General features: G+C 54.3%; 1 protein-coding gene across 1 annotated transcript in view; it reads right to left on the bottom strand.

Moving 5' to 3' along the window:
- Window positions 1-4,098: 4,098 nt before the first annotated feature.
- The window catches only part of CB1H4orf50 (chromosome B1 C4orf50 homolog), a 52,851-nt gene continuing 32,522 nt past the window's right edge, over window positions 4,099-24,427 (bottom strand). Inside the window, exons 10-15 of the mRNA XM_032593083.1 lie at window positions 23,720-23,887; window positions 19,360-19,416; window positions 18,006-18,188; window positions 11,361-11,409; window positions 9,361-9,488; window positions 4,099-4,358 (exon numbers count right to left, since the gene is read on the bottom strand). Of these exons, the coding sequence (XP_032448974.1) occupies window positions 4,107-4,358; window positions 9,361-9,488; window positions 11,361-11,409; window positions 18,006-18,188; window positions 19,360-19,416; window positions 23,720-23,887 (837 nt within the window). The 3' untranslated portion in view covers window positions 4,099-4,106. The remainder of the gene's footprint in view (window positions 4,359-9,360; window positions 9,489-11,360; window positions 11,410-18,005; window positions 18,189-19,359; window positions 19,417-23,719; window positions 23,888-24,427) is intronic.

Below are 24,427 nucleotides of genomic sequence, written 5' to 3' on the forward strand. Positions count from 1 at the left end.
AAGACCCCCAAGCCTTGCAAGTGGGACCTCCCCGGGGTGGGGAGGGGGGCGGGCAGCAGGCTGTGCTTCGAGCCAGGCGTATGTGCGAGCATTTGCACCACGGCACCGGCTTGAACGGCAACAGATCACAAACGACGCAGACGTCCGTCGAAAGAGGACGGGTAGAAGCCACACGTGGAAAACAACGCAACTGTTGAAACACGAAGGCGAAACGTATGTTCTGATGCAGCACAGACACCAAGATAGCGTTGATGGAAAGGCCCCGGGGGCAGGACGGTATGGAGCGCCTCCCTCGGGGCACAGATGTGCGTGTCCCTGGGCCACCGCTTATAGCACGCCAGCATCTCCAGAGGGATTCGTAAGAAATCCCTCCTTGGCACCCTGGGGCGCCTGGGGGGCTCAGCCGGTTAAGCGTCCGACTCTTTACGTCGGCTCAGGTCATGATCTCACGGTTTGTGGGTTCAAGCCCCGCTGGGCTCTAAGCTGACAGCTCACAGCCTGCTTGGGATTCTCTCTCCCTCCCTCTCTGCCCCTCCTCCGATCATGCCCCCCCCAAAAATAAATACTTAAAAAAAGAAAAAAGAAACTGGGACCTGTTGGCCCCTGGGGAAGGGAGAGGAAAAGGAAGAAGCTGGCCCTGTGCACACCTGTGCCTTCCAGATTTTGAAGAATGAAACTGTCTTCCTTCTACCAAATGCATACGTTCAATAAAACGAGAGAATCACAGCACGATTGCAGAAAAAGGCAGCACCTTCCTTCTGGCAACGTCGACCCCAGGATTACAGAAAGACAAGTAGGTCCACCCTACTTCCTACCCGCCCCCCGACTGCACCCCAGGCCTTTGCACACGTGGCTGCCGCCTCCCTCCGGGGCTGACCCCTGCTCATCTCCAGGACCCGTTACAGTTGGCACTTCCTCCAGGAAGTCCTCGCTGACCCTTCGCTGCTTAAGCGGCTCTGTGCCCCCGGGCCCGGCATTCGCCCCGCTGCACCCGGCCCACGCCAGGAGGTCTTGGTCCGCCTGCACATCTGCCCGCCAGGGGCCTGAAGGATGGAAACCTGGAACGAGGCCCCTGTGACCCAGCTCCCGGCCCTTCACCCGCCCCAGCAGGTGCCCCAGGAAGTGTCTGCTGAGCAGAACCTCTTCCACTAGAGGAAAATGCCTCCCCGGAGGGCAGGACAATGAATCAGGGGGCCGGGAGAGACACGCACTTAACATTCCCTGCAGCTTGGCCACAGGCCAGGCCAACACTCTCATCTGATTTGCTTAAGAGCCCGGGTGGGGCCCTTTTGCAGGAGTGAGGGGTGGGGGTGGGGGGGGAGTGCATTACCTCGCTCGGGCTCAGGGCTTCCGTTCTGCAGAGCCTGGGCAGGCAGTCCCAAAGAAGGTCACCGTGGCTGTTTATTGACAGCCCTCTGACAAATTGTTTTCTGCCGCGGCAGCCGGGCCGGTCCATCTGGTCGCTCCCTGGAGGCCTCGGGTCACTCACAGTGCGGTTCCCGGTGTGGGGGGGCGGCCTGACCCCAGCTTCTGCGTGCCGGGTTCCTGCCTGACCCCACTCTGCCGCCCCAGCTGGTGCAGCCTCCACCCGGGGGGCATCTGACCAGACTGGGCGCTGGCCACATCGGGCCCAGCGAGGGGGTGGCCCCTTCCCAGGGCTGGGGTCTACGGTGGAGGTGAAGAAAATGCCAGAGTCCTTCATCCGCCATCGCAAATGCACCACCAGGGAGTCACAGCCCCAAGCAACGACCCGGCTTGAGGCGACAGGAAGTGCCAGCCCCAGGCCGGTTGATAAGTGGTTTCTGGCTTCGGAAGATGATTTATTACGGAATCACTGTGTTATGCTACAAAGATTGCCTTGGCTTCCTTTAATGGGTTTTCCCCAGTCGCCTCTCCGCTGAGGCCCAGGCTATGAGAAGCAGGAGGTGGAGCATTCACGTGACAGGCGGCAGGGCCCCCGAACCCGGGGGGAGCGTCCTGGAGATCAGGGGTGGCCTCGAGAGCATCCGGCCGGCTTAGCAGTGAGGTTCGGCTGGCTGTTGCCCGGCCTCACCTGGCTCATCCCTCCTCTTCCTCGTAGTCCCAGTGCCCAAAGCTGACGGCGTTGTCCCAAAATAAAGGTGGAGAAAGGGCCCAAAGAGAGGTCCCACACGGACGTGAGGGACCAGCTGTATAGGACGCCACACGGCTGGCAATTCCGTGGCTGGCGTTGGTGGCCGGAATGGCAGTAATTACAACAGTGTTTTCCAACATCGGGGGTTCCTTGAGCACCTGATGGGGACGCACGGTTGCCAGGAGGTCCTGGGGGATACGGACCGACCACATCTTCTTTGTTCCTGCTTCCCGGGACCTGACCTCACATGGCAGTTAGCGCTGAATGCGCACTGAACAAACGGATGGGTGGGTCCGTTGGCAAATCAGCGCAAGGACAGGTGGATGGATGTGATGACCCATCACGCAGCCCCTTGGGTTCATCACGGTGGCGGCAGCTCAGGGTGTTGTCGCTGGCTCGACGGCCCCGCTTTTCTTACGAATCAATGGCTCCCCCGGGTTCCCTCAAAATAAATCCGTTGGTTTCTGTCACTGCCGCGTGGTCAGGTGTATAAGATGTGAACGTTACGGGAGGCCAGGGGAGGGGTAGATGGGACCTCCCTGCACTTCCCAATATTTAAAGTTCAACCTCATTCAAGTAAAATCTACACATTTGCCTGCTGCCCCGGGGAGCCCCAGGTCTCTGGTCCCGATACCTCCTTGGCCCGAAGTGACAAGACATTCCAGGGGGGAACAGAACCGGGCAGGTAACTCTGACCTTTCCCTCAACCCTTCACCAGTCCCTTTCCAGAGACAGAGATGGTGTCTCTGATTGGTGAGCCCGGGGACAGGATCTGGGCATGAGTGGTGCAAGGCCCCTTGATTCTTTTGTTGGGCGGCTTGCCCTCAGGATAGATGCATTTTCTTCACCCCTGAGTCCTACACCCAGGTCAGGGCATAAGTCCTATTCTCAGGAGGAAAGAGAGGGGTGCAGGATGGGATGAGGCAGGAACCCCTCGTAGCTGGCTGGGCCAGGGGCTGCTTTGCACACGTCTTTAATGACACGCACAAAGTTCAGTTCCATGCCTCGGGGCCTTTGCACGTGCTGTTCCCTTTGACTGCAACACCCTTCCCTACCTCACCTGTGTGTTGAACACCTCAGTGGGCCCAGGGGCTCTGCTCAGCCATCCCCTCCTGAATGACCTCCATTTTCCGAGGCCGGGCAGAAAGGGCCTTTACCTTCGTCTCACCACAACTCACAGCACTTTTAATGAGCTACACGGTGCGTGGTTCATACGTGTGTCTCCCATTGCCCCGTGAGCAACCTGAGGCAGGGACCAGAGTTGGCTCACCTCCCTCCCCCTCACATTATACTTCCTGGCATTCGCTGGATGTCAACAAACGTTGTTTGAACGAATGGGCCTTATTAGAAAGTTCCGATGGGTTTTAATGCCTTAACATGTAAAATATATAATTACTTAAATCAAACATTTCATCTAGTAGACAAAACTCTTTTCACACACGGGGAGGGGCCCCAAGGGCAGGAAAATAACAACACAGGTCTCTGTGGCTGTCAATGTTAGGAGCTGATAGACCAGTTCAGGGGTTCCCAACCCTGGCGCTGTTGACATCTGGGCTGGATTACCTGTGTTCTAGGACACTGCCTTGTGCATCGTGGGATGTTTAACGGCATCCCCGGCCTCTACCCACTAGATGCCGGGAGCGGCTTCCGAGTTAGGACCAAAGAAAATGTCTCCGGACGTTGCCAATTTTTTCCCTGGTTGGGAAAAATCACGCCCAGTTGAGAACCACCGGACCAGTCTTTCAATAGGTTTTGGTACGGTAAATATTCCCTTTGCTGCCTTGACAAAGCTCTTGGAATGTGTCGGGCACAGTCGCGTATTTCTCCCAAGCTCCGACGAGCAGCACAGACCCCCGAGCCAGAGGCAAAACCACTTGCCACCGAATGAGGGCTTTGATTGCTACCAATTCCTTAAAGCCGTGTCTGAAGGCTCGGCTTCAAATATTTATGGAGTCTATGAAACGGCCCCGGAGCGTGAGCGCTTCTATTAAATTTATAACTCCAGCGGTGATCGATGGACCTGGGCATTGCCGCGAATGCTTTGTGTGAGCTCTTTGTGGAAAGCCAGGATCCTCGCAGGACTCAGGAGCTCAGAGGGTGGCGGGGGGTCATCGGCACGGAGGACGGGACAGGACAGCCCGCCTTCTCCCCACGGGCGTCGCGCAGGGCACGCGGGCTCCACGGCGGCTGCAGCCGGACACGGACACGCTCCGGGACCAGGCGTCGGCCCTGAGGGCGGGGGAAGCTGGAGGCAAGAGCAGAATGAAATGGTCTCTGCCTCTCCAAGCTCGTAAAAGCCCCCTCATCCCACACTCATCCAGGGAAGAGACGGCAACAGGAAGGAACATTTGCGGAGGCTTTGTGTGCCCGGCACGAGTGCTCCCCCTGCACCGCTCACGTCCTCCTATACAGCTCAACGAGGCACACGATGCCTTCACGGTGTGGCGGGGGAGGAACAGGGGCTGGGGGGTGGCCCTCACCACGTCATCCAGCAGGTGTCTGCCAGGACAATCACTGATGGTGTCCCCATAGAGCGGGGACGTTTCTTGTTTGCAGGGACGAGAGATGGCGAGTGTCCCATCAAACGGCAATCGATGTCGACTGGCTGCCGACCTCATGCCGGGCACCGCCCACGGCTCTTGTCACCGAGCTGGTTCACCTGTTTCCACTGAGCCCTCCCACCAGGCTGTCATCAGGCCCGCATGACCGATGGGGAAACAGGTGCCTGTTTCAGAGACCCTAAATAGCTCACCTAAATCTATGCAGCTGCTGAACCCAAGCCCACCTGCCCTCAAAGCCCCACCCATTCTTTCTGGAGCTCCACCCTCCCCTAGCATACGCATGTCAGCCCTCCCTGCCCAGCATCCACAGTTATCGAGCACCTTCCCCGCAAATGACGGAAGGAAGGATCCCCATGCTGGGCAGTGTCAGTCCTACGCCACTGGCAGAGGGCCTCAGCACTCAGACGGGCAGAAGGGAGCAAACTTCTCCCATGCCCTCGGGAGGCCGTGACCAGTGGGTGGCGTGGCACACGCAGTTCCACTGATGGCTGAGAAAGGCACAGCCAGGGAGGAGAGGAAATGCCAGTCATCGGGCGCTGGCCTGTGTGCCCCGCCTGGACCGGCCCCTCCCCCAGGGTGCTCCTCCCCCAGCGGCACAGGCAGGCCAAAAAACGTGGAGGTCCGCTGCCGAATCAGTGTCGGAAGAGAGGCCCACGCACCCGCCAGTGGAGCACCCGGGAGGGGAGCACTGGCCGTACACTGAGGGGCAGGAAGGCCTCCTGGAGGAGGCGGTGTCTGAGCCAGACTTTCGAGAAGGAGCAGGATTCTGCTGTTAAAAGCTGAAGGGGAGGGGCGCCTGGGTGGCGCAGTCGGTTAAGCGTCCGACTTCAGCCAGGTCATGATCTCGCGGTCCGGGAGTTCGAGCCCCGCGTCGGGCTCTGGGCTGATGGCTCGGAGCCTGGAGCCTGCTTTGGATTCTGTGTCTCCCTCTCTCTCTGCCCCTCCCCCGTTCATGCTCTGTCTCTCTCTGTCCCAAAAATAAATAAAAAACGTTGAAAAAAAATTAAAAAAAAAAAAAGCTGAAGGTCATTGCACGTAGAGTAACGTGCAACCAGCAACTTAAGGAATCTGCGCTTGTCGATGATAACAGTTTAAACCTCATGAAACCGCAGATTCTGTCGCGAGAAGGTAGTATAATATCTCCTACGGTTCAGCCTATGGCCGCGAACATTTCTGGAGCTCCTATGATGTGCCGGATATCATGCTAAGCAATGTATACATATCGATCCATTCCGTCTTTAACCCAAAAAGGCAACTAGGATTATTACCTCATTGTACAGATGAAGAAACAGAGGCCCAGAGAGGTTACGTGACTTGCCTATGGCCACACAGCTAACAGGAGGCAGAGGCAGGATTTGAGCCCAGGTCGCTCAACCCCCGGGCCTGCACCGTTCACCCCTACAGCCGGCTGTCACACACAGGACAGATGAAGGGTCTTCAGTGGGGCAGTGGCATGACCAGTCTGTGACACAGGGACAGACATTGCCTCCATCACCAAAGGTTTACCAGCCTTCTTGGGATATTTGCGTGTATTTCCAGGCCCTCCCTGCCTTCTTTCTTTTTTCTTTTCTCTAAGCTCGACCATAAAATAAGAGAATTGTGACATGTGACAAATTTAGCTACTGCCCTTCAACAATGACCTCGTTTTGCTGCTAGGTCACTGATCCCCTAGTGTAGTTATTTAACAAACTCATTTTCGCCACAGGAAGCCCTTCCCCTCGAGCCAGCCCGGATCTACGGCTCGCAATCTGTTGTCCCACAAGGCAACGGGCTCTCTACTTCTTGACGCCCTGCACAGCGGAGCAGGGTGCAGCCTGCGTGGGGTGGGGGGGGGGACCAGGTGCCCCGGGACCGTCTAGAGAAAGAGCCCACCAGCCCCTCGCTCTGATTCTGCATCCCACAGGCCCTTGAGAGGGCCCCCTGTGGGCCAGGTGCTCGCAAAGCAGGGGAACAAAAATGCCTGTACCGACATCCCATCATCTCGCTGCAGAGTCAGGCCAACATCCCGCGGATTTGTCACTGCGTCCAATGGAGGAAGCGTGTTTAATGGTGGCATTCGACGTGCGTGGCAATGACTCTGAAGAAAGCTAAAGAACAATCCGGAAACTTGGAGCACCTTGTGGTTCACTCACTCACTCATTCATTCATTCAGTTTATGCTCTGCCCATTTCCTCAAGTTTCTGGCCAGCACCACCTAGCGCACGCCCTCGCGGGGTTTTTCTCACCCTGAACTCCAGGCTGGGCCGTGCAGGGGGCAGGAGACACTGTTCCCATCCCTCCCGTGAAGGCTTCTCACCGTCTGGCCACTCAGCGGCCGCAGCCCCAGCTCCAGAGCCAGGCTGCCTGGGTGGGACCCCAGCTCTGCTGCCTATGAACTGCGTGACCCAGGGTCGGCTATATACCTCCTCTGCGCCTCGTCTTTTCTCACAGGTAAAGGGGGCAAATGCTGATGCCTATTTTGTAAGCCCCTCGTGAGGACTGGAAGAGCCAGTGCATTGCACACGGCGAGCAGGCATTCGGGAAGGGGGCGGGGGGCTTCTTTCCCACTGTTACTCTCATCATCATCATCACCGGGGGGCACCTGGGTGGCTCAGTTGGTTAAACATCCGACTTCAGCTCAGGTCACGATCTCACGGTTCATGGGTTCGAGCCCCGCATTGGGCTGTGTGCTGACAGCTCGGAGCCTGGAGCCTGCTTCGGATGCTGTGTCTCCCTCTCTCTCTCTGTCCCTCCCCCGCTTACACACACACTCTCTCTCTCTGTGTCCTTCAAAAATGAATAAATGAATAAACAAAACATTAAAAAATTTTTAACATCACCACTGGGATCTCTAAGACCCCTCTCTACACCTTCTTACTTCCTGCCACAGCCACGTTTAACTGCCCGCAATGCCCCTGACACCTGAGGAGCATTGACCCCTCCGTCTTTGCGGGTACTGTTTCCTTTTTGTAGAATGCCTTCTATTGCTTGGGATAAGCCAGGCCAAAGGTCAAAAGTCAGAGGAAATTTTCCTAGGAAAAGATCAAAGCTAGGAAAAAAACAAAAAAACAAAAAAAGTACTCATTCTTAGGTAATAAACCTGTAGACGAGTAATTTAAAATTAAAGTCACCAGTCAGGGGGAAAAAATGTTTAAGAAGGTCACCACTAGGGGCGTCTGGGTGGCTCAGTTGGTTAAGCATCCAACGTTTGATTTCGGCTCAGGTCATGATCTCACGGTTCGAGAGATCGAGCCCCGCATCAGCTCTGTGCTGACAGTGTGGAGCCTGCTTGGGATTCTCTCTCTCTGCCCCTCCCCCCACTTGCTTTCTCTTTCTCTCTCTCTCTCTCTCTCTCAAAAATAAATAAATGAAATTTTAAAAATAAATGAAGGCCAGTAACAATAGCTGTCATTTATTGACCACCTCTCGTGTACCAAGCAGTATAGCAAGCATGTTATGTGTGTGCTTTCATTGAACTGTCCTAACAATTCTAAGAGGTTAATACTGTCTCAATTTTTTAGATAAAAAAATTAATGTAATCATGGAGGCAGGAGACATGCCACGCGAATGACAGGTGGAAGGAAATCACCAATAGGCTGAGATGAAATGCTAAGAATAAGATCAGATTCCTCCTGAGTAATGGCGACTTTCTTCTTCTCCTGAGCATCTCTCTTGTTCACATACTTATTCAGCCCTGTTTACCTGATTTTGTGATCATACTAGCAGTTGGAAGTATCATCCCCACGTTACAGACAAGGAAGCAGAGACACAGACATAGTAAGTCCTCTGCCCAACATCACGCTGAGTTACAGTTGCGATTTGAACTCAAGCCCATCAGACTTCACATCTCATCAGTAAAAGATGTTCTCTCTGAGAGAAGGGGGGGCTGCTGTGGCTCCGCTTGGTTAGGACATTTTGGACTGAACCTCTGGCAAATACTAGAAAAGCTGGACAGAACAGAGCACACCTTGTATTTAAACCATCTGAGAGCTACGGAGATGGGCAGGATCTGAGGGACTAAAGCTGAAAACAGGAGAGAAGCCGGGAGTCATTGGCATGGCCGTGGAGGCCATACTTCCCTCCAGGTGAGAGCCTACGGTAACAGTGGCAGTTGTGATGCAGAAGGCTAAGCAAGGCTTTTCCCAGCCTCATGGGACTGACAAGGGCCACGGGCAAAAGATGCTGGTAAACACTACAGTCTTCTGGTCAGGACGCCAAAGGCTATGCCCAAGGAGTGAGAGTGAAAGGGAAGGAAAACAGAACTCGTAAGTGCTGAAACCATCTCTGAACCAGGTTATGATGTGAGGAATGGCCTGAGCCCGGCCTGGCCACCTGTCACAAGCAAAAGGAAGCGTGCTCTGGATGAAGACAATACACTATGAGGCAGAACCCCAGATTATATCTTTAGGTTTTGACTCATGATGTCTAGCACTCAGGGGAAAAATAACCAGACACCGAACACATGCCTTGATCAAAACCACAAATTAAATGGTAGATAATAGATAGAGACTAGGAAGGGAAACCAAGGGGTTTCTGTGGTGCTGGTCGCTTTTCTAGTTCTCAACCTGGTGATGGCTTTTGGGGTGTCACTCCATGATAATTCGTTGATCTGTACACTTACAATTTGTGCCATTTTCCTTATGTGTGTTACAGTCTTGATAAAAACAAAAGTTTATCGAAGAAATTAGATGACTGACGTCCTCTCACCTTTGGTGAATCCGGTCTAGCCGTGTTCTGTGCTGGCCACTCAGCCTCGGGAACAGGCCAGGACTCTGAATGCAAAGGTCTTTGGATGATGACACTGTCTGTTTTGGGCTTCGGGAGGTATTTCTGAGCTAGAAAAGAGTATTTTCAGTCAAGCCTCAAACCAGAAATCTACTCTAAAAATCACAAGTCTCGGAGCCTTGGAATAACCTTTTCCATTCTCTTTCATTCCCAGATCCCCACGTACCCATGACAGAGGCCCTCTCGGATGCCCACAAGCCCTTGAGTGCCTTATCCACACCCCTCTGATGGTCCCGTCATGCCTGTGGGTATCCTAGAAAACTACCTGCCCTCGTCAGCTTTCTTTCCTTGGCCGTCAGCTCGTTCAACACAGGGACCACCACCTCTGCAAGCTGACCCATTTTTGTAAACCCTGAGATACACCCCCTGGGTCTGGTACCCAGTAGCCTTCTGGAAATGTTTAAGGAACAAGTAACTCAATCAACTGAGCACATTTCTGAGGACGCTGAGCCCACAGAAGGAAGGACACTTGCACAAATTAGTGGCAGATGAAGGGCCAAGTGGAATTCAGGCCCTTCCAACTGTGAAAACAGATGCCAACTCAGACTGCTAGGAGGACACGACAGTACAGAGGGCAGGCCCATCCTGACCGGACAAAGACTGAGAAAAGATCTCTCTTTTTGGGTCAGGCAGTAAGACACTCCTGAGAAAGGTCGTATTATTCTCCTTTAAAAGATAAGACTCTGGGGCTCAGAGAGGCTAATTAACTCATCCAAGATTACACAGCTGGTAAGCACAAGACCCTATAATAAGAATTGCTAGATAAGCAGATCTCAAGAGCAACCCACTCACCTGCAGACAATGCCATCCGTGCTTTCTCTGTGTTTCTTTTTTTTTTTTTTTAATGTTTATTTATTTATTTTGAGAGAGAGAGAAAGCGAGCTAGGGAGGGGCAGAGAGAAAGGGACACGGAGAACCCCAAGCAGGCTCCACGCTGTCAGCATGGAGCCCGATGTAGGGCTTGAACTCAAGAACCGGGAGGTCATGACCTGAGCCAATGATCACGGCTTAGCGCCCCACTTCCTCCACGTTTCTGCTGAGCATCCGATGTGAACAGAATGCTAAACGAATCCCTTCCCCCATGCTGAGAGCGTGCTGCACTTAACCAGGGAAATCCCATCTGCCCAGGTAGCATCTGAGTTTCCTTTTTAGGAATAAACAGAGCAGAGGCACCTGGGTGGCTCAGTCTGTTAAGCGTCTGGCTTCGGCTCCAGTCACGATCTCACGGTTGGTGGGATCGAGCCCTGCATCGGGCACTGCACTGACAGCTCGGAGCCTGCAGCCTGCTTCGGATTCTGTGTCCCCCTCTCTCTCTGCCCCTCCCCCGCTCACACTCTGTCTCTCTCAAAAATAAATAAACGTTAAAACAAATTTAAAAATAATCATAATAAACGGAACAAAAGCAATCACCCGCTGCCATCTTTCTACGTAACCGCTGTGAGCATCTGAGTTTATCCGCCCGCTTAAGTTGCTACTCATACAGATGATGTGCTTACATAGCCCTATCCCTGTAATCATCCAGTGCATTCCATTCCCCATCTCATATATGATATTCTCCTAAATTTTTAAAAGACAGGGCTCATCGACAATGCTGGAGGGCCCCCGCCCCACAGAGCTTTTCATTATCAGAAACACCAGGGCATGAATACACCTGTCCATTGAGTTTTTCCACACAGAGAATTATTTCCTTAGGATGAATTTCCAGGAGCGAAACCGCAGAGCTGAGGAGACCGGCCACTTCTGTGGAGTGTTTCTCGTCCCGTGTTCTCCTTACACTGGGGAGCGAGAAGGCAGGGCCAAGTAGGGCAGGAGGGGGAGACGGCGGGGCTGGTTCCTCACAGTCTGCACTTGACCCTGGCCCACCTGTCAGATGGTCCTGGCGTCTGAGCACACAGATATCGCTAATTGAAAATCGCACTGACCTCTTACAGCTGCTGCCGTCTCAGACTCGACATCCAGGTGGTGGCTGGTCTGGAAGAAAAGACGCGTCAGCAGTTATTCCGCGTGATCCAGGAGAACAAGCCTCCCGCGGATGGCTGCAACTGGGAGGAAGCAGGTCATGCGCTGCCCCCCCCTCCTCCCGCGCAAAGCACATTCTCCGGTCAGAGCCACCCCTCCCCCCTCTGCCCGTGACCCTCGAAGGAGTCCAGAATCTGCTCTTAGGGAATACAGGTGCAGGAGAGCAATTGCATTTTCTCTACTCAGATTAAATCCTCAAACGGAGACTGTGATTAATGTGTTTTAGAAACTGCTGTGAAAAGTGGGGGGAGGAAATGAGGGCGGCTGGACGGCAAAGTTTCCAGGAGAGATGTTCTTCCTCCACGGAGGTCCTGCCAGACCTTGCACCGGCCGATTGCTGAGCTGCCCCGGGGTCCCTGGCTCAGTCACCCAGGAACTCAGGTCGGGCTTGAACTGGAGTCCCCCGCGCCACCGTGTAGACCGGGTGCCTGTCCTCCTGGGTCCCACGACCGCACAGGGTCTACAAAAGGTGGTGTGGCAAAGTTGGCTAGCTGGTGTGTCCCGACTGGTTTAACAAGAGCAGGGCTGGACCTTCAAGGCAGGTCAGATTCCAGACCAGCAGCCCAGACCTTGCCTCCTCTTGGGCGTTTCTGGCGGGGCAGGGGCCCGTGTGCGGTGTCACTGTGACATCTCGCTTCCCCATCACTGTGTCCTCCAGGTAGTTACATCAGCTGGCCCCCGGCCTGAAGACCCCTGCCCTTTCTCTCTTTCTCTGGCGAACTTCTATGTATATGTCACAACCCAACTGAAATGTCCCCTCCGGTAGGAAGTCTTCCCTGATTTCACCCACCTGCTTCTCACATAGCCCCTCCGGGCTGTGCCGTGCGTGACAAGGGACTCTTTTGTCCCCTCGAAAATGGATTGACCAACCCAGCGACGGATACACAAGGGCACAGATTATGGCTTGACCATCTTGACCGGCCCCACTTACTGGAGCCTTCTGTATTAGGCACGCCGCCTCTTCTTCCGCTCACGGGGCGCTGCGCTCATATCCCCGGGGACACCGCGTGTCCTCCGGCACCATCACGGCTCACAGCCCTGTGCCCGCCCACGTCCAGCTCTCCGGGGCCCAGACGGCCTTCGCTCCACTTTTTCTGGCTACTACAACCCCTCTGTATCCCTCCAGGCCTGGTGTGTGTGCCGCCTCCTCCAGGAAGCATACTCCCCATCAAGTCCCTCTCTCCTCTCTCCACACGTTTACTGTCCCTCGCACCAGCCTCCGAGGGGGGCCCGTTCGATGCCGACTCCTTCGCCACGAGAACGAGGTCTCATTGACCTTCGTGTCCAGAGTAGCCTCAGACCCATCCCACCGATGGCCAGGGGGCAGCCTGTGATCGGGGAGCCACAGATCCTCCTTCCCTTCCTGCCCCTCGTTCCTCCCACCGGCCTGGAGAGGCTCAGGGCCGGGCACCGCCATGCGGAATCCTGGCTCTGCCGCCTCCCTGGTCTCGGCCAAGCAAGACACCCCAGACCCTGAGCCGTGCCGCTTCCATCTGCAGAATGGAGGCGCTCACGTGTTCCTGGCGGGGGCTTGTCGGAACGCGAGGAGAGTGGACGTCTACGAAATGCTCCACACAGGGTAGCGGACTACCGTTTGCCCTGTGGGCGCCGCTCCCCTCCCTCCCCCATGTAAACTTTTGGGGGCCATATTCTAAATTTCATAAAAGGCAAGAGCTAAAGGGAAAATAATTTCCCGGATCCTTGGAGGCCCAGGCCTGGGGGTCGCCGATTTAATGAATTAGGGGAGTTTAGGGCTCTGAGCCCCGCTGCTGCTTGTGAAGACGCGATTGCTTTTCTGGAAGCCCGTCTATAGATCTCGCTGACGATGCCCAGAGGAGAGCAAAGAGGTGGAGGAAAAGGAGAGCGCGGGGCAAGAGGAAGCAAAGGTAGCAGCCCCCTTGCCGGTCGCCTGCCCCCGCCCAGGGCTGCGGTGTAGACAGCTCCCCACTGCTGGAATGCCCAAGCCCCGACCTCCGCCCGGGGACCCTGGTGCTCTCTGAGTGCCGGTACGTGACAGCTCGTGTGGCCATTTGACACGAGGTCTTACTGAAGCCTCACAGAGCCCGGTGGAGGGACCGCAGCCCCCTGGCCTAAGGGAACGGGCAGCTTAGGAAGGTGAGGGGGGAGCACCATGGTCACAGGCCGGCAATTCTTCGGGGTCTGGGGCGTGTCCGTCTGCCCGGTACGAACGTGCGGGGAGAAAATACAGTGACCCCCGAGTCCCGGAACTGCTGGGTGCCAGGCAGGCCCCACTCATCAAGTTCTCTGATGGGACCTGCCATCAGAGCTGACAGCAGGCCAGACCCTGGGGGAGGCGGTTCAGGCTCAGGCAGGAGGGCGTGCCTGCACCCTAACCAGGGCCGTGTCCGGGGTGAGGCCTGGCACCCCCTCCCCAGCTCCCCCCTCCCACCAAGGGCATCTGCCCCCAAGGAGGGGATGACACCTGAATAGAAACCACAAAGAAAGGTGTGCCTCATTCTTGGCTTGGGAATGTCAACAGCCTAGGTCCTGGCAGAAGCCGGGGAGAAAACAGGTGTCCTGGGACTGGGGGCGGGGGACGCTGCCCACTTAAGCCAAGCTTGAGGGGTGGGTGGAATTGAGACCCCGCCCCCACCTCCCAGAGAGGTTTTCAGGAATCCAAAAGAGGGAAGGAACCTGCCCTCCCCTTGCTCCCACCTCCGGGTACAGGCAGGGAGGTGGCGAGACCCCCGTGGTGCCCGCTGAAAGATGGTGGGGAAGCTGGCCGAGCTGGCCTCAGGGCAATGCCCCACTTGAGAACTAGTGCCTGAGCTGCGCTGGAGGAAAGACACCGGGGCACGTGCAAGGCCAGACATGCCAAGGGCCAGCACAGCACCCCTATGTGATGGTATTCAGAGGGCGCCTTTGGGAGGTGATCAGGGCCTAAGGAGGGAGCCCTCGGGATGGGATTAGTGCCCTTGTAACCAGAGACACGGGAGAGCTTGCCTCTGTGGGGACACAGCGAGAAGGCAGCCGTCTGCAACCAGCAGACTACTTGGAGCCTCAGTGGCCTCCCTAAAAACGCAGGCTTTGGGAGGAGGAAATGAGCGAATGGAAAACGCTGGCACGGGGGAGGGCTGAGTCTCGGCCAGCATCCCCACGGCTAGTGGATAAAGCACCGGCCTGTCTGATGGGGCCCGTCCGGTTGGGCCCCACCCCAGCCCCCAGCCCCCAGCCCCGTCCTCCGTCAAACCTTTGCATTTAGTGGGAGCCTCTTCCCGAGGCCAGGGGCCAGACCACCTGAGCCTCCAGGGTCCAGGCCCTCCCGGGATGCTTCCGGGAGCACGGCCGGGCCTCAGTGCTCCCTCTGCCCTGGCACAGCCCACCCCGAGCCCACCCGTGTCTCCCCAGCCAGCTGGGCAGTGCCCCCAGGCTGAAGCCTCCACGGGGAATCTGTGTTCTCTGAATGAGAGGCAGCGCCCGTCAAACCCACCCCCTGCCCGGCCGCCAGCAACACTCTGCCCTAGTCGCCTGGCCCTCGGTCCTCACAGCCCAAGTCACTGGCTGTTGAAAGAGAGAAGCTGCTGTGTGCACAGCACCCACCCCCCCCCCACCCCCCAGGCTGCAGCTGGGTCTCACCCCTACACCTGCTGGGTCTGCCTTCCCAGAGCATGGGGACCCCGCTCCACCACCAGCACCGGTGTCCCCACTCACGAGGAACACAGCCTAAGTGACCTCCCACCCAGCCAGTCTCCCACCACTGCTCCACGAAGCACCCGGGCCCTGCAGCCAGCCCGGAACACCCTTGGTTTCTTAAACACATCACGGCCTTGTAGCCGCACTCGGAGGGCCAGCCTTCCAGAAACAAGAGGGACCGAGTCCTTGAGGGCCTGGGACGTGCCAGACCCCGCACCACCCATATTCCCAACGGTGCATGCGCACGCACCCTACCCCCCTCCCGCAGGGGTGGTGACGGCACTGGCTGGGTGCAGGGGCCCCCTGTCAACGTCAAAGCCCAGCTCGGCTCAGGCACACGGCCTCTTGCAGAGAAGGCCGAGCTGGAGAGCCACTTGTAGACGTGTGTCTCTGGGCAGGACTTGAGACCCCTGAGCCTCAGGCTTCTCAACTGGAGAAGGGACCATGACAGCACCTTGCCTGTGGGAGGACCTCCCGAGTCAGCTCCATGAAGCACTTGGGACAGCGTCCGAGCGCTGTAAGGGGTACGTGGAAGTGTCCCCTCCTAAGGCCATAGAGCTAGACAGTGGCCACCCTCTTGACAGCTGCCCGCACACAGACCAGCTTCCCACCAAGTGGGACCACCCCCCCCCCCCATACAGGGCGCTTCACAAACGACCTGTCTTCATGTCAACTCTGCCCAGTAGGCTCTCCTGTTCCCATTTGACAGATGGGAAAACTGAGGCTCAGAACAAGTACGAGTCTTGCCCAGAGACACACACATAGTCAGTCAGTCTCTGCCCCAGTCCCGTTTTCGCTTCCTTCATGACCCTCACCACGACTCACGATTATCTACTCCTCCGTTGTCGGCAGGTTTGCTCTGAGAAATGATTCACCGTTTCTCCCCCTCAGTGCTCAGCACCTGAGGTCACGGTAGGGGGCAACGACACAGCCAGGGTTTTGTGGTTTGCACAGGGAATTGTGAGGCGTCCCCCTGATCGTGCAAATAGGGGTGTTCTTGGAGAGCGGAATTGCAAAGTAATGCAAAGTCCTTAAAAGAAGGGAGTAGAAGTTTATGTAACTGGCCGTTGCTTTCAACAGGTCTCGGGGAAGACACCCCAGGAGGCAAGTCTGGTCCCAGGAGCACATCCTTACAGGAAATGAATGAATCAGGCTGATAACACCATTCATTCTCCCTGTTTTCATTCCTGCCTCCAAAATGACCTGGTTATAAATGTTTAGTGACTAACAGACGAACGAAGGAACGAATGAATGAACTTGATTGCCTGACAATTCCACTATACAGGGGGAGAATATGCAGAAAAGTTTCCATCCATCCCTGCAATACTTCAGCCTGCACATGGTTCTAGTTCTCATGGGAAACTGATACATTAGTGTTAAGGTTTGTACATCAGTCTCTGTGAATTTGGTTATTATGAGTCAGCCCAGCCAATCCCGGTGAACATTTCAGTTCTAGTTTCAGAGCAGACCCTGGGGGGGTGGGGCTCTCACTGCTATGATGCCTTCTCAGCAGGGGGCCAGCTGGCCCTCCCGGGTGACTGCAGCCCACACCCCGGAACTCTGCTTTCTGTCCTGCCTCCGTCAACACAGAGACTGTGCAAAGCTTCTCAACAACATGCTAACTTCCTTCCTCAGCCCTATCCTGGCTCTCAAGAGGTTTGAACCACTCGGGCAGAGAGATGAGCCCCGGACTGAGAGTCTGGGACTCCGGATTCAAACTCTGGCTCTGAACTCAACTGTCATGCAGCCCTGAGCGGATCCCTGGGCCTCCCGGTCTCCATCTCCCGGGCTGGTTGGTGGCTGGGACCAGGGGGCCTCTGATGACTATGGGGGAAAGGAAGGGACAGAGAAGGCCGGGCTTGCAGAGCTGGGCTGGGAAGGGCCGAGCTGCTGATCAGGAGCGTGGGGAGCAGGGCCGGCTGTGTCTACAGCGGGAACTGCGTTTCGCCCTCACACCATCAGGAGCCGCGCTCGGCGGGGGCGTTGCGGCCGGTCCCCAGGAATGAAGCTGCCTGCGTGCGCACACGCGTGTGTGTGTGGAGGGTGGGCTCAGTGAGCACCCACCATACTCTGCACACAAATGCCGGGACGCTGCTGTTCAGAGCTGGGCACAGATCCGGGAGCCCCTCCCCGGACCTGGGTCAGAGCCGGCATCCAGACCGTCCCCACTACCTGGGGGCTGTGTGACCTCGAGTGAGCCTCCCAACTTCTCTGGGCCTCAGTTTCCTTTTTGGTTGACTATCAGGAGAGGAGACCCTCATTCATCCAGTTCATTATTTCATTCATTCAACCTGTCTCCCCCGGGCGGCTTCTCTGTGCCAGGCACTAGGGAGACACAGATGGTTACGGAGCCTCTCTGGCCCCATCAGAGAGGTGCTGACAAAGCTCCCACGACAGCAGGGCAAAATCCCTCCCACGTGCCATGTCATGAACATCCACGTGCCATGGGGGACAGAGGAGGTGGCTGACTCTGTGGTGCATGGGAATCAGGGAAGCCTCCCTGGGCAAGGTCACACTTGAACTGTGCCTTGAAGGATGGCTGGGAGGCTGCGGGACAGACAAGGATGCTACCAGAGGACGCGGTGAGTGCTAAGGCCCTGAGGCACACGTGCAAGAACGCTCTGGTGAAGTAAGTGCCGCGGGGCTTGTAGGACTGTGGCTGTGTGTGTCTGTCTCCTGCATGTGCTGGGAGCACTTTAAGGGTAAGATGCCCAGCTCGCCGTCCTGCACCAGCCAGGAGCGCAGGGGCCGGCCCAGAGCAAGAGTCCTGGGCGTGTTCTGGGTGGGCTCAGTGGACAGAGGGAGGGAGGGACGGTTCGGGTCAGGCAGGTGGACAGGAAGCCGTGTGCCCTCAGCCCCCGGAGGACAAGTGTCAGCGGGTCTCTGGAGACTACCTCTGGGAGCGCCGGAGCCAGGAAGGTGGCCGCGTACTCGGCCAGTGCCACGTCGGCCACCATGCCCCGCGCCGTCTCGGAGAGCAGGGGATCCTCGGCCCCGCGTCGGTGCAGCTCCCGCAGCAGGTGCGTGATGAGGCGGTTCCTCTCCCGGCACTTCTGGACCAGAGAAGCCAGCTTGGCCTGCAGGGGTGGGAGCAGAGGTGCTCCAGGCGGGTCCGCGGAGGCAGGGCACCCTTGGGGGCCGGGCAGCTGGGCTGGGCTCTGGGCCCTGCGCTGTACCCACCTGTGCCGCCTTAGCTCGGCCCCCTCCCTGCGCCCCGAAGCCAGAGCAGCTTTGAAAAGTAGCCATGCAGCCACACACCCTCAGGGGCTCCCCACTGCCCTCTGGGTGGGGTCCAGGCTCAGAGCGTGGGCCCCACCACCGACCATCTCTGTGACCAAGCTCCTCTCTACACCTTGACTTGCTCATCTGTACAATGGTCATTGTTAAGGGCAAAGGGGTTGCTGTCTCTCTGTGCCCGGCTTCAGGCTTCCTTCTATCCCAACAATTAACGTTCATATCTGTGGGTCTGTCTCCCGCGTAGCCCAGGAGCTCCTCAAGGTCAAAGCTGACATTCCCCTAGATCCTTGCACCATCTCTGTGCCATTGCTGGGCACACCATGGCCCCTGGGAGGGATCTGCTGCATGAATGGTGTGAGAGGGGACCCTCCTGCCATGAAATGACCTCCCACATCTGGGCATGTCTGGAGGGGGTGACAGATAGACCCTCCTCATTTGAGGGTGGCCCCGGGCGAGTCCCTTCCTTCCTGATGTGCACTCCTCCTCCATCAGAAGAGCAGGTGACCATCTTTTCCTGCCAGGACTTCAGGCCCAGCCCAGCCCAGAGGCCCAGGAACATTCCCTAGGCAGTGATGCTTGGGCACCCAGTACCGGCTGGCAGGGCAGGAGGGTGGCCTGAGGTGCAGGCCAGGGCTCCCCGGGTCCCCTGGATCGCACCACCCCAAAACATCAGGGCCTCGTGCATTCGGCCGGCACGTGCCATAGCTTCAGAGGTCGGGACAGACGGGGACAGTCCTCCTGGGTCACGCTCTCAGGCAGGAAAGCAGGACACGGACAGGGAGGTGTGGTGGGGCCTCAGACACACGCAAAATATACTGGAAGAAAATTAATGAAAGCCCTAGGTTCAAACGGGGATTTATGGTGGTATTGGTCTCTCCCATTTTTCTTTCCAGTTTTATTTCATAATAGACACGGACTACATCTAGAATGGGGAAGATACTAAGCTCGTTATTTTATCTTATTTTTTTTTTGGAAAGGGACATCGCATATCGATCTCACAGACATCATTACCTTCAAAGGAGCCACGGCCGAATTTGCCTCGTGTTGCTTTCTCTGAAGTTCCTCAAGCTGAAAGAGAACCAACATGGTTGATAACGCCGAGCCCCCGTTGACACAGCCTGAGCCTCCCCAGGGGAGCTGGGCTCAGAGAGGTTGGCTCTGGTCCCCTCTCTTCCCACAGTGGCTGGGGGGGGGGGTGGTTCTCAGTGGGGAGCGGGGGCCTTGCCCATCACCTGCCCGGTGAGATCTGGGCGGGGAAGGATGCTCTGAGCGCTACGAATGAGCTCTGCCAGATTGCAGGTGCCCGGCCAGCTCTGTTCCCTCTTCCTTCCAGAAGGAAGCCTTCCCAGATTCCCCATGAAGCGATTTTTTTTGGTGCTGTGTTAACCTCTGGGAATCCAAGCCAGACACCCTGGGTCCTAATCCTGGCTCAGCCACTCACTACCACTGTGACCTTGTGCAAATCACCTCTCTTTCTGTCTCGGTCTTCTTGTCTGTAGAGTGGGCGTCCTATCAGAGCCCACCCAATTAGTGAGGATTGCAGCGAGGAGTCCGTGAATTGTCCCCTGTGAAGTGCTTAGAACATCCAGTTAGCACCCACTGAAGGTCAACCGTTATTACGAACTGGCAGAGGCACCAGGCACGGGAGGAAAGCCACCTCGGACCCTCCAGCCTCGCCCTGCACGCAGCTGAATACCAGCAGGTGACTCCCATCGATGCTTTGTGGGGCGGAGCTGTCCAGCCGCGTCCCGTCCGAACTGCTGACCCACCAAATCATAAGACAGAACAAGAGGGCTGCTGTGTCAGGCCTTCTGCCTCACCCTCTCGTTCCCTCTGTAGTCGGCACAAAGAAAGCTACACAAATAAAAGTCCTTTTTCCTCTTCCCGACCTCCTCTGACCTCTAACGCTGTTCTCAGCCTTCCATACCCACCCTCACAATGCCTACACATACGAAACTGTGCTATTCAAATGTCTTACATCTTGGATTGCCGTTTGATTTTAAATCATCGTGTTATCTTGGGCCACCTGGGCGGCCCCATCAGTTAAGTGTCTGACTCTTGATTTCAGCTCAGGTCATGATCTCACGGTTCATGAGATCGAGCCCCAAGTTGGGCTCTGTGCTGACAGCACGGAGCCTGCTTGGGATTCTCTCTCTCTCTCTCTCTCTCTCTCTCTCTCTCTCTCTCTCATAATAAATAAATAAACATTAAAATAAAATAAAATAAAATAAAATAAAATCATGGCATTATTTCTATGTCATTTCATACAAACGGACCATGTTCTTTTAAAATCTTGCATATTATTTCATCACGAGGCTGACACATAATCTATTTAACCGATTCTTTGTGAAAGTTTATATTGTTTCTTTGTTTCACAGACAGGCTTCAATGAACATTTCTATATAGCTATTTTTTCGCATATACCTTCCTGAATGTAATCAAAGTGTAAAATACCAGCTCCAAGCCAACTGTCTTGCATTCAAAAGGCACTCAATAATATTTGCAGGCTTGGATTCAACCATGTCTCTGCTTCTGCTTAGGAAATAGCAAGAATGTGTTGCTGGGCGCCGTGTGGTGGGGCATTTGCCATGAAAACGTGAATGAGAAGAGAGTAAACAGACAACAGGTGGGAGAAAACACCACTGGGGAAATGTAAATCAAACCACACTGAGACACCACGTCGTGCCCACGGGGATGGCGATCACCAAACAGACAGTAGGGAGCGTCGGGGAGCTTGCGGAGAGGTTGGGGCCTCGAACCAGCAATCAGAGACCCATCTTAAGATAACTAAGTGTGACTGAAAAGTTCCATCAACATATTACAAGAATTTCATCATTGAGCTGAAAACTATAAGAAAAGGAACCAAATGGAAATACTAGGACTGCAACATACAATCCCTGAAATCAAGAACTAAAATAATGAGTTTATGAGTAAACTCAATGCCCCCGAAAAGCATTAACTAGAAGATGGGTTAGGAAGAAATATTCGAACTGAAGGGCAGAGAGAGAAAAAAGATTGAAAATAATGAAAACCAGACTTCCAAATACATTGGATATGGTAAAAAGCCCTACCATGTGTAGTGGGGGTTATATTTCTCACACCTCAGTGACAGGAGGGAAAAGGGATGGTCCCTCCCTTGCTGGCTGAGGCACAGTGAAAAACACTGGTTATTGCCTTGGCTTTGGAAGCGGGTCACAGTGTCGTGGAAAGGCATTCTTCAATATCTGTTAAGAATCAACAACATCTCCACTCGGGACCAGTATGCCCCCAGTTCTCTGAGCTCTTGCATATAAACAGGAATTTATAAATGAATGGAAATAACCATAGATCCAACAACAGGGGAATGAACATCGTACCCAGCCGATGGATTACCACACAGGAAAAAAAAATTGGGTACAAAGGCTACGAAGCAACGTGGACATGAGGCTAAGTATAGTATAAATGCATCTGATTATACAGAGACTGCACGGGAAAGGAGCCAGAAATTACATCACAATGTTGATGATGTGTTTTCCATCCATCAGCTTGTCAAAAACATGTAAAGTGTGATAACATTTGGGGTACCAAGTGTGGGCAAACACTAGCCTCATTTATTCTTGGTGGAAGCATAAATGATGTAGTCACTTTGGAGGGTTCTTTGCCTTTATGTTTCAAAGCCAATTATGTACATATCCTTTGACCCAGTAATTATTCTGCTAGAATGTTACCCTTTGCATATGTAGCAGAAACATATCCTAAGACAGGGGTATAGAAAGGTTCACTGAGCTTTGTTTGTAAAGCAAAGAAACAGAAACAATTTGGATTTCCATAAACAAAGCATTGGTTAAATAAGTTATGGTTTGGCCTCTTGAAAAAATAATATGCCAGATTTTTTAAAAAAATTTTTTTAACGTTTATTTATTTTTGAGACAGAGAGAGACAGAGCATGAACTGGGGAGGGGCAGAGAGAGGGAGACACAGAATCTGAAACAGGCTCCAGGCTCTGAGCTGTCAGCACAGAGCCCGACGCGGGGCTCAAACTCACGGACCGCGAGATCATGACCTGAGCCGAAGTCGGCCGCTTAACCGACTGAGCCACCCAGGCGCCCCATATGCCAGATTTTTTAAAGATGAGGTCAGTCTGTAGGTGTTGATATGGAAATATTACCAGTATTTTTTTTTTTAATTTTTTTTTCAACATTTATTTATTTTTGGGACAGAGAGAGAGAGACAGAGCATGAACGGGGGAGGGGCAGAGAGAGGGAGACACAGAATCGGAAACAGGCTCCAGGCTCCGAGCCATCAGCCCAGAGCCTGACGCGGGGCTCGAACTCACGGACCGCGAGATCGTGACCTGGCTGAAGTCGGACGCTTAACCGACTGCGCCACCCAGGCGCCCCGGCCAGTATTTTTATTAAATGATAAAATCAAGGCGCAGAATATTTTGGGGTGGTATAATTTCACTTTTGTGTATGCATCCATACATACACCAAATATGAGTAGATAAGGCTGAAAAAAATACTGGAGGTCAGAAGCGGTTGGGGCCAAAGGGGGGGAAGAACTAATTTTTTTTTTTGCATTTTAAATTTTTTTTTTCAACGTTTATTTATTTTTGGGACAGAGAGAGAGAGAGCATGAACGGGGGAGGGGCAGAGAGAGGGGGAGACACAGAATCGGAAACAGGCTCCAGGCTCCGAGCCATCAGCCCAGAGCCCGACGCGGGGCTCGAACTCACGGACCGCGAGATCGTGACCTGGCTGAAGTCGGACGCTTAACCGTCTGCGCCACCCAGGCGCCCCTTTTTTTTGCATTTTAAGAAAATAGCTAATTATAGATCTACATGCACTTGTAAGTAATAATACAGAGAATTTTGCCCTGTTTCTGCCAAGGGGAGCATTTTGTAAAATTATTGTATGTGACAACGTTATCATGTCGATTATACTGACGCTGGTATAATCTTCCAATATTACTCAGGTTTCTTCAGTCCTACTTGTACTGTGTGTGTGTGTGTGTGTGTGTGTGTGTGTGTGTACTAAGTTCTATGCAATGTTATCACCCGTGAACATTCACGTCTCCATCACGATGGACAAGACAATGAACAGGGGACACTCGCTTCATTCCTACAGAGGAAGGACTTTTATTTACGTAACAGTTGAAAACCTGTTAGACTTTTTAGGAAACCATTATGCATATTTACCACCTTTAGATGGAACAGAAGTTAGCTGGGTGGAGGGATTCCTTCCCCACACCGATCTTTACTTGAGACATCTAATATATACTAGCAAACCGCTGGGAATGGTGACATCTTGCCTGATTCTTCTATTCTCAAAACTCCCCGGAGCCTGGGAACGTTTCATTCACAGGCGGGAAAGAACCTGCGGGCCCAGCCTACCTCGCCCTTGAGCTGGTCCCGGAGGCGGGTGGCTTCCCCATGTGACACCTGCAGTACCCGGTGGGCAGAAGCCTGGTCTCTGAGCTGGCACCGCAGGGTCAGCACCTGGTGCTGGAGGTGCCCAATGCACAGCCTGAGGTCCTCTTTGGGGGTGTCTGTCTCCGTGCCCTGCAGCGGCAGAAATCACAGATCGCACGAAATGCTTAGGTTAGCTTATCTTCCAAAGCAACTTGCCTTAGCAAACAAACAGGATCCGTTTTCTTTCTTAATTCTTTTTCTGCCTACGTTTTTTTTCTCGAGTGAAAAATTTCAGAAAATAAAGTGGCAGAAGTCACCCCACATCCTATTAGCCAGAGTAATCATTGTGATCATCCGTGTATTTTCTCCAGTCTTTCTGATGCCCTTCCTTACGCGCGTGCGTGTGTGTGTGTGTGTGGCCCATGCTGGGAATCAGGGTGTTGGGGGAGTCTAGAGAATTAGAGAATAACATTCTCGAGTGTGATTTTCAAGAGACACATGTATCTATCTATATCTTTTGCATATATTTTCAAAAATACGTAAAATGGCATGGCATTCCAGAATCTATTTCAATCAATTTCGGTCACCACTCCGCTGAAAAAAAGTATAATGAATGGAATTTAAGGTTCAAATCCAATTACGAGATGCTTATCACATTAAAGCATCATCTGTTGATATAAAAGAGGATAC

This window comes from Lynx canadensis, chromosome B1, assembly GCF_007474595.2.
Source record: "Lynx canadensis isolate LIC74 chromosome B1, mLynCan4.pri.v2, whole genome shotgun sequence".
NCBI lineage: Eukaryota > Metazoa > Chordata > Mammalia > Carnivora > Felidae > Lynx > Lynx canadensis.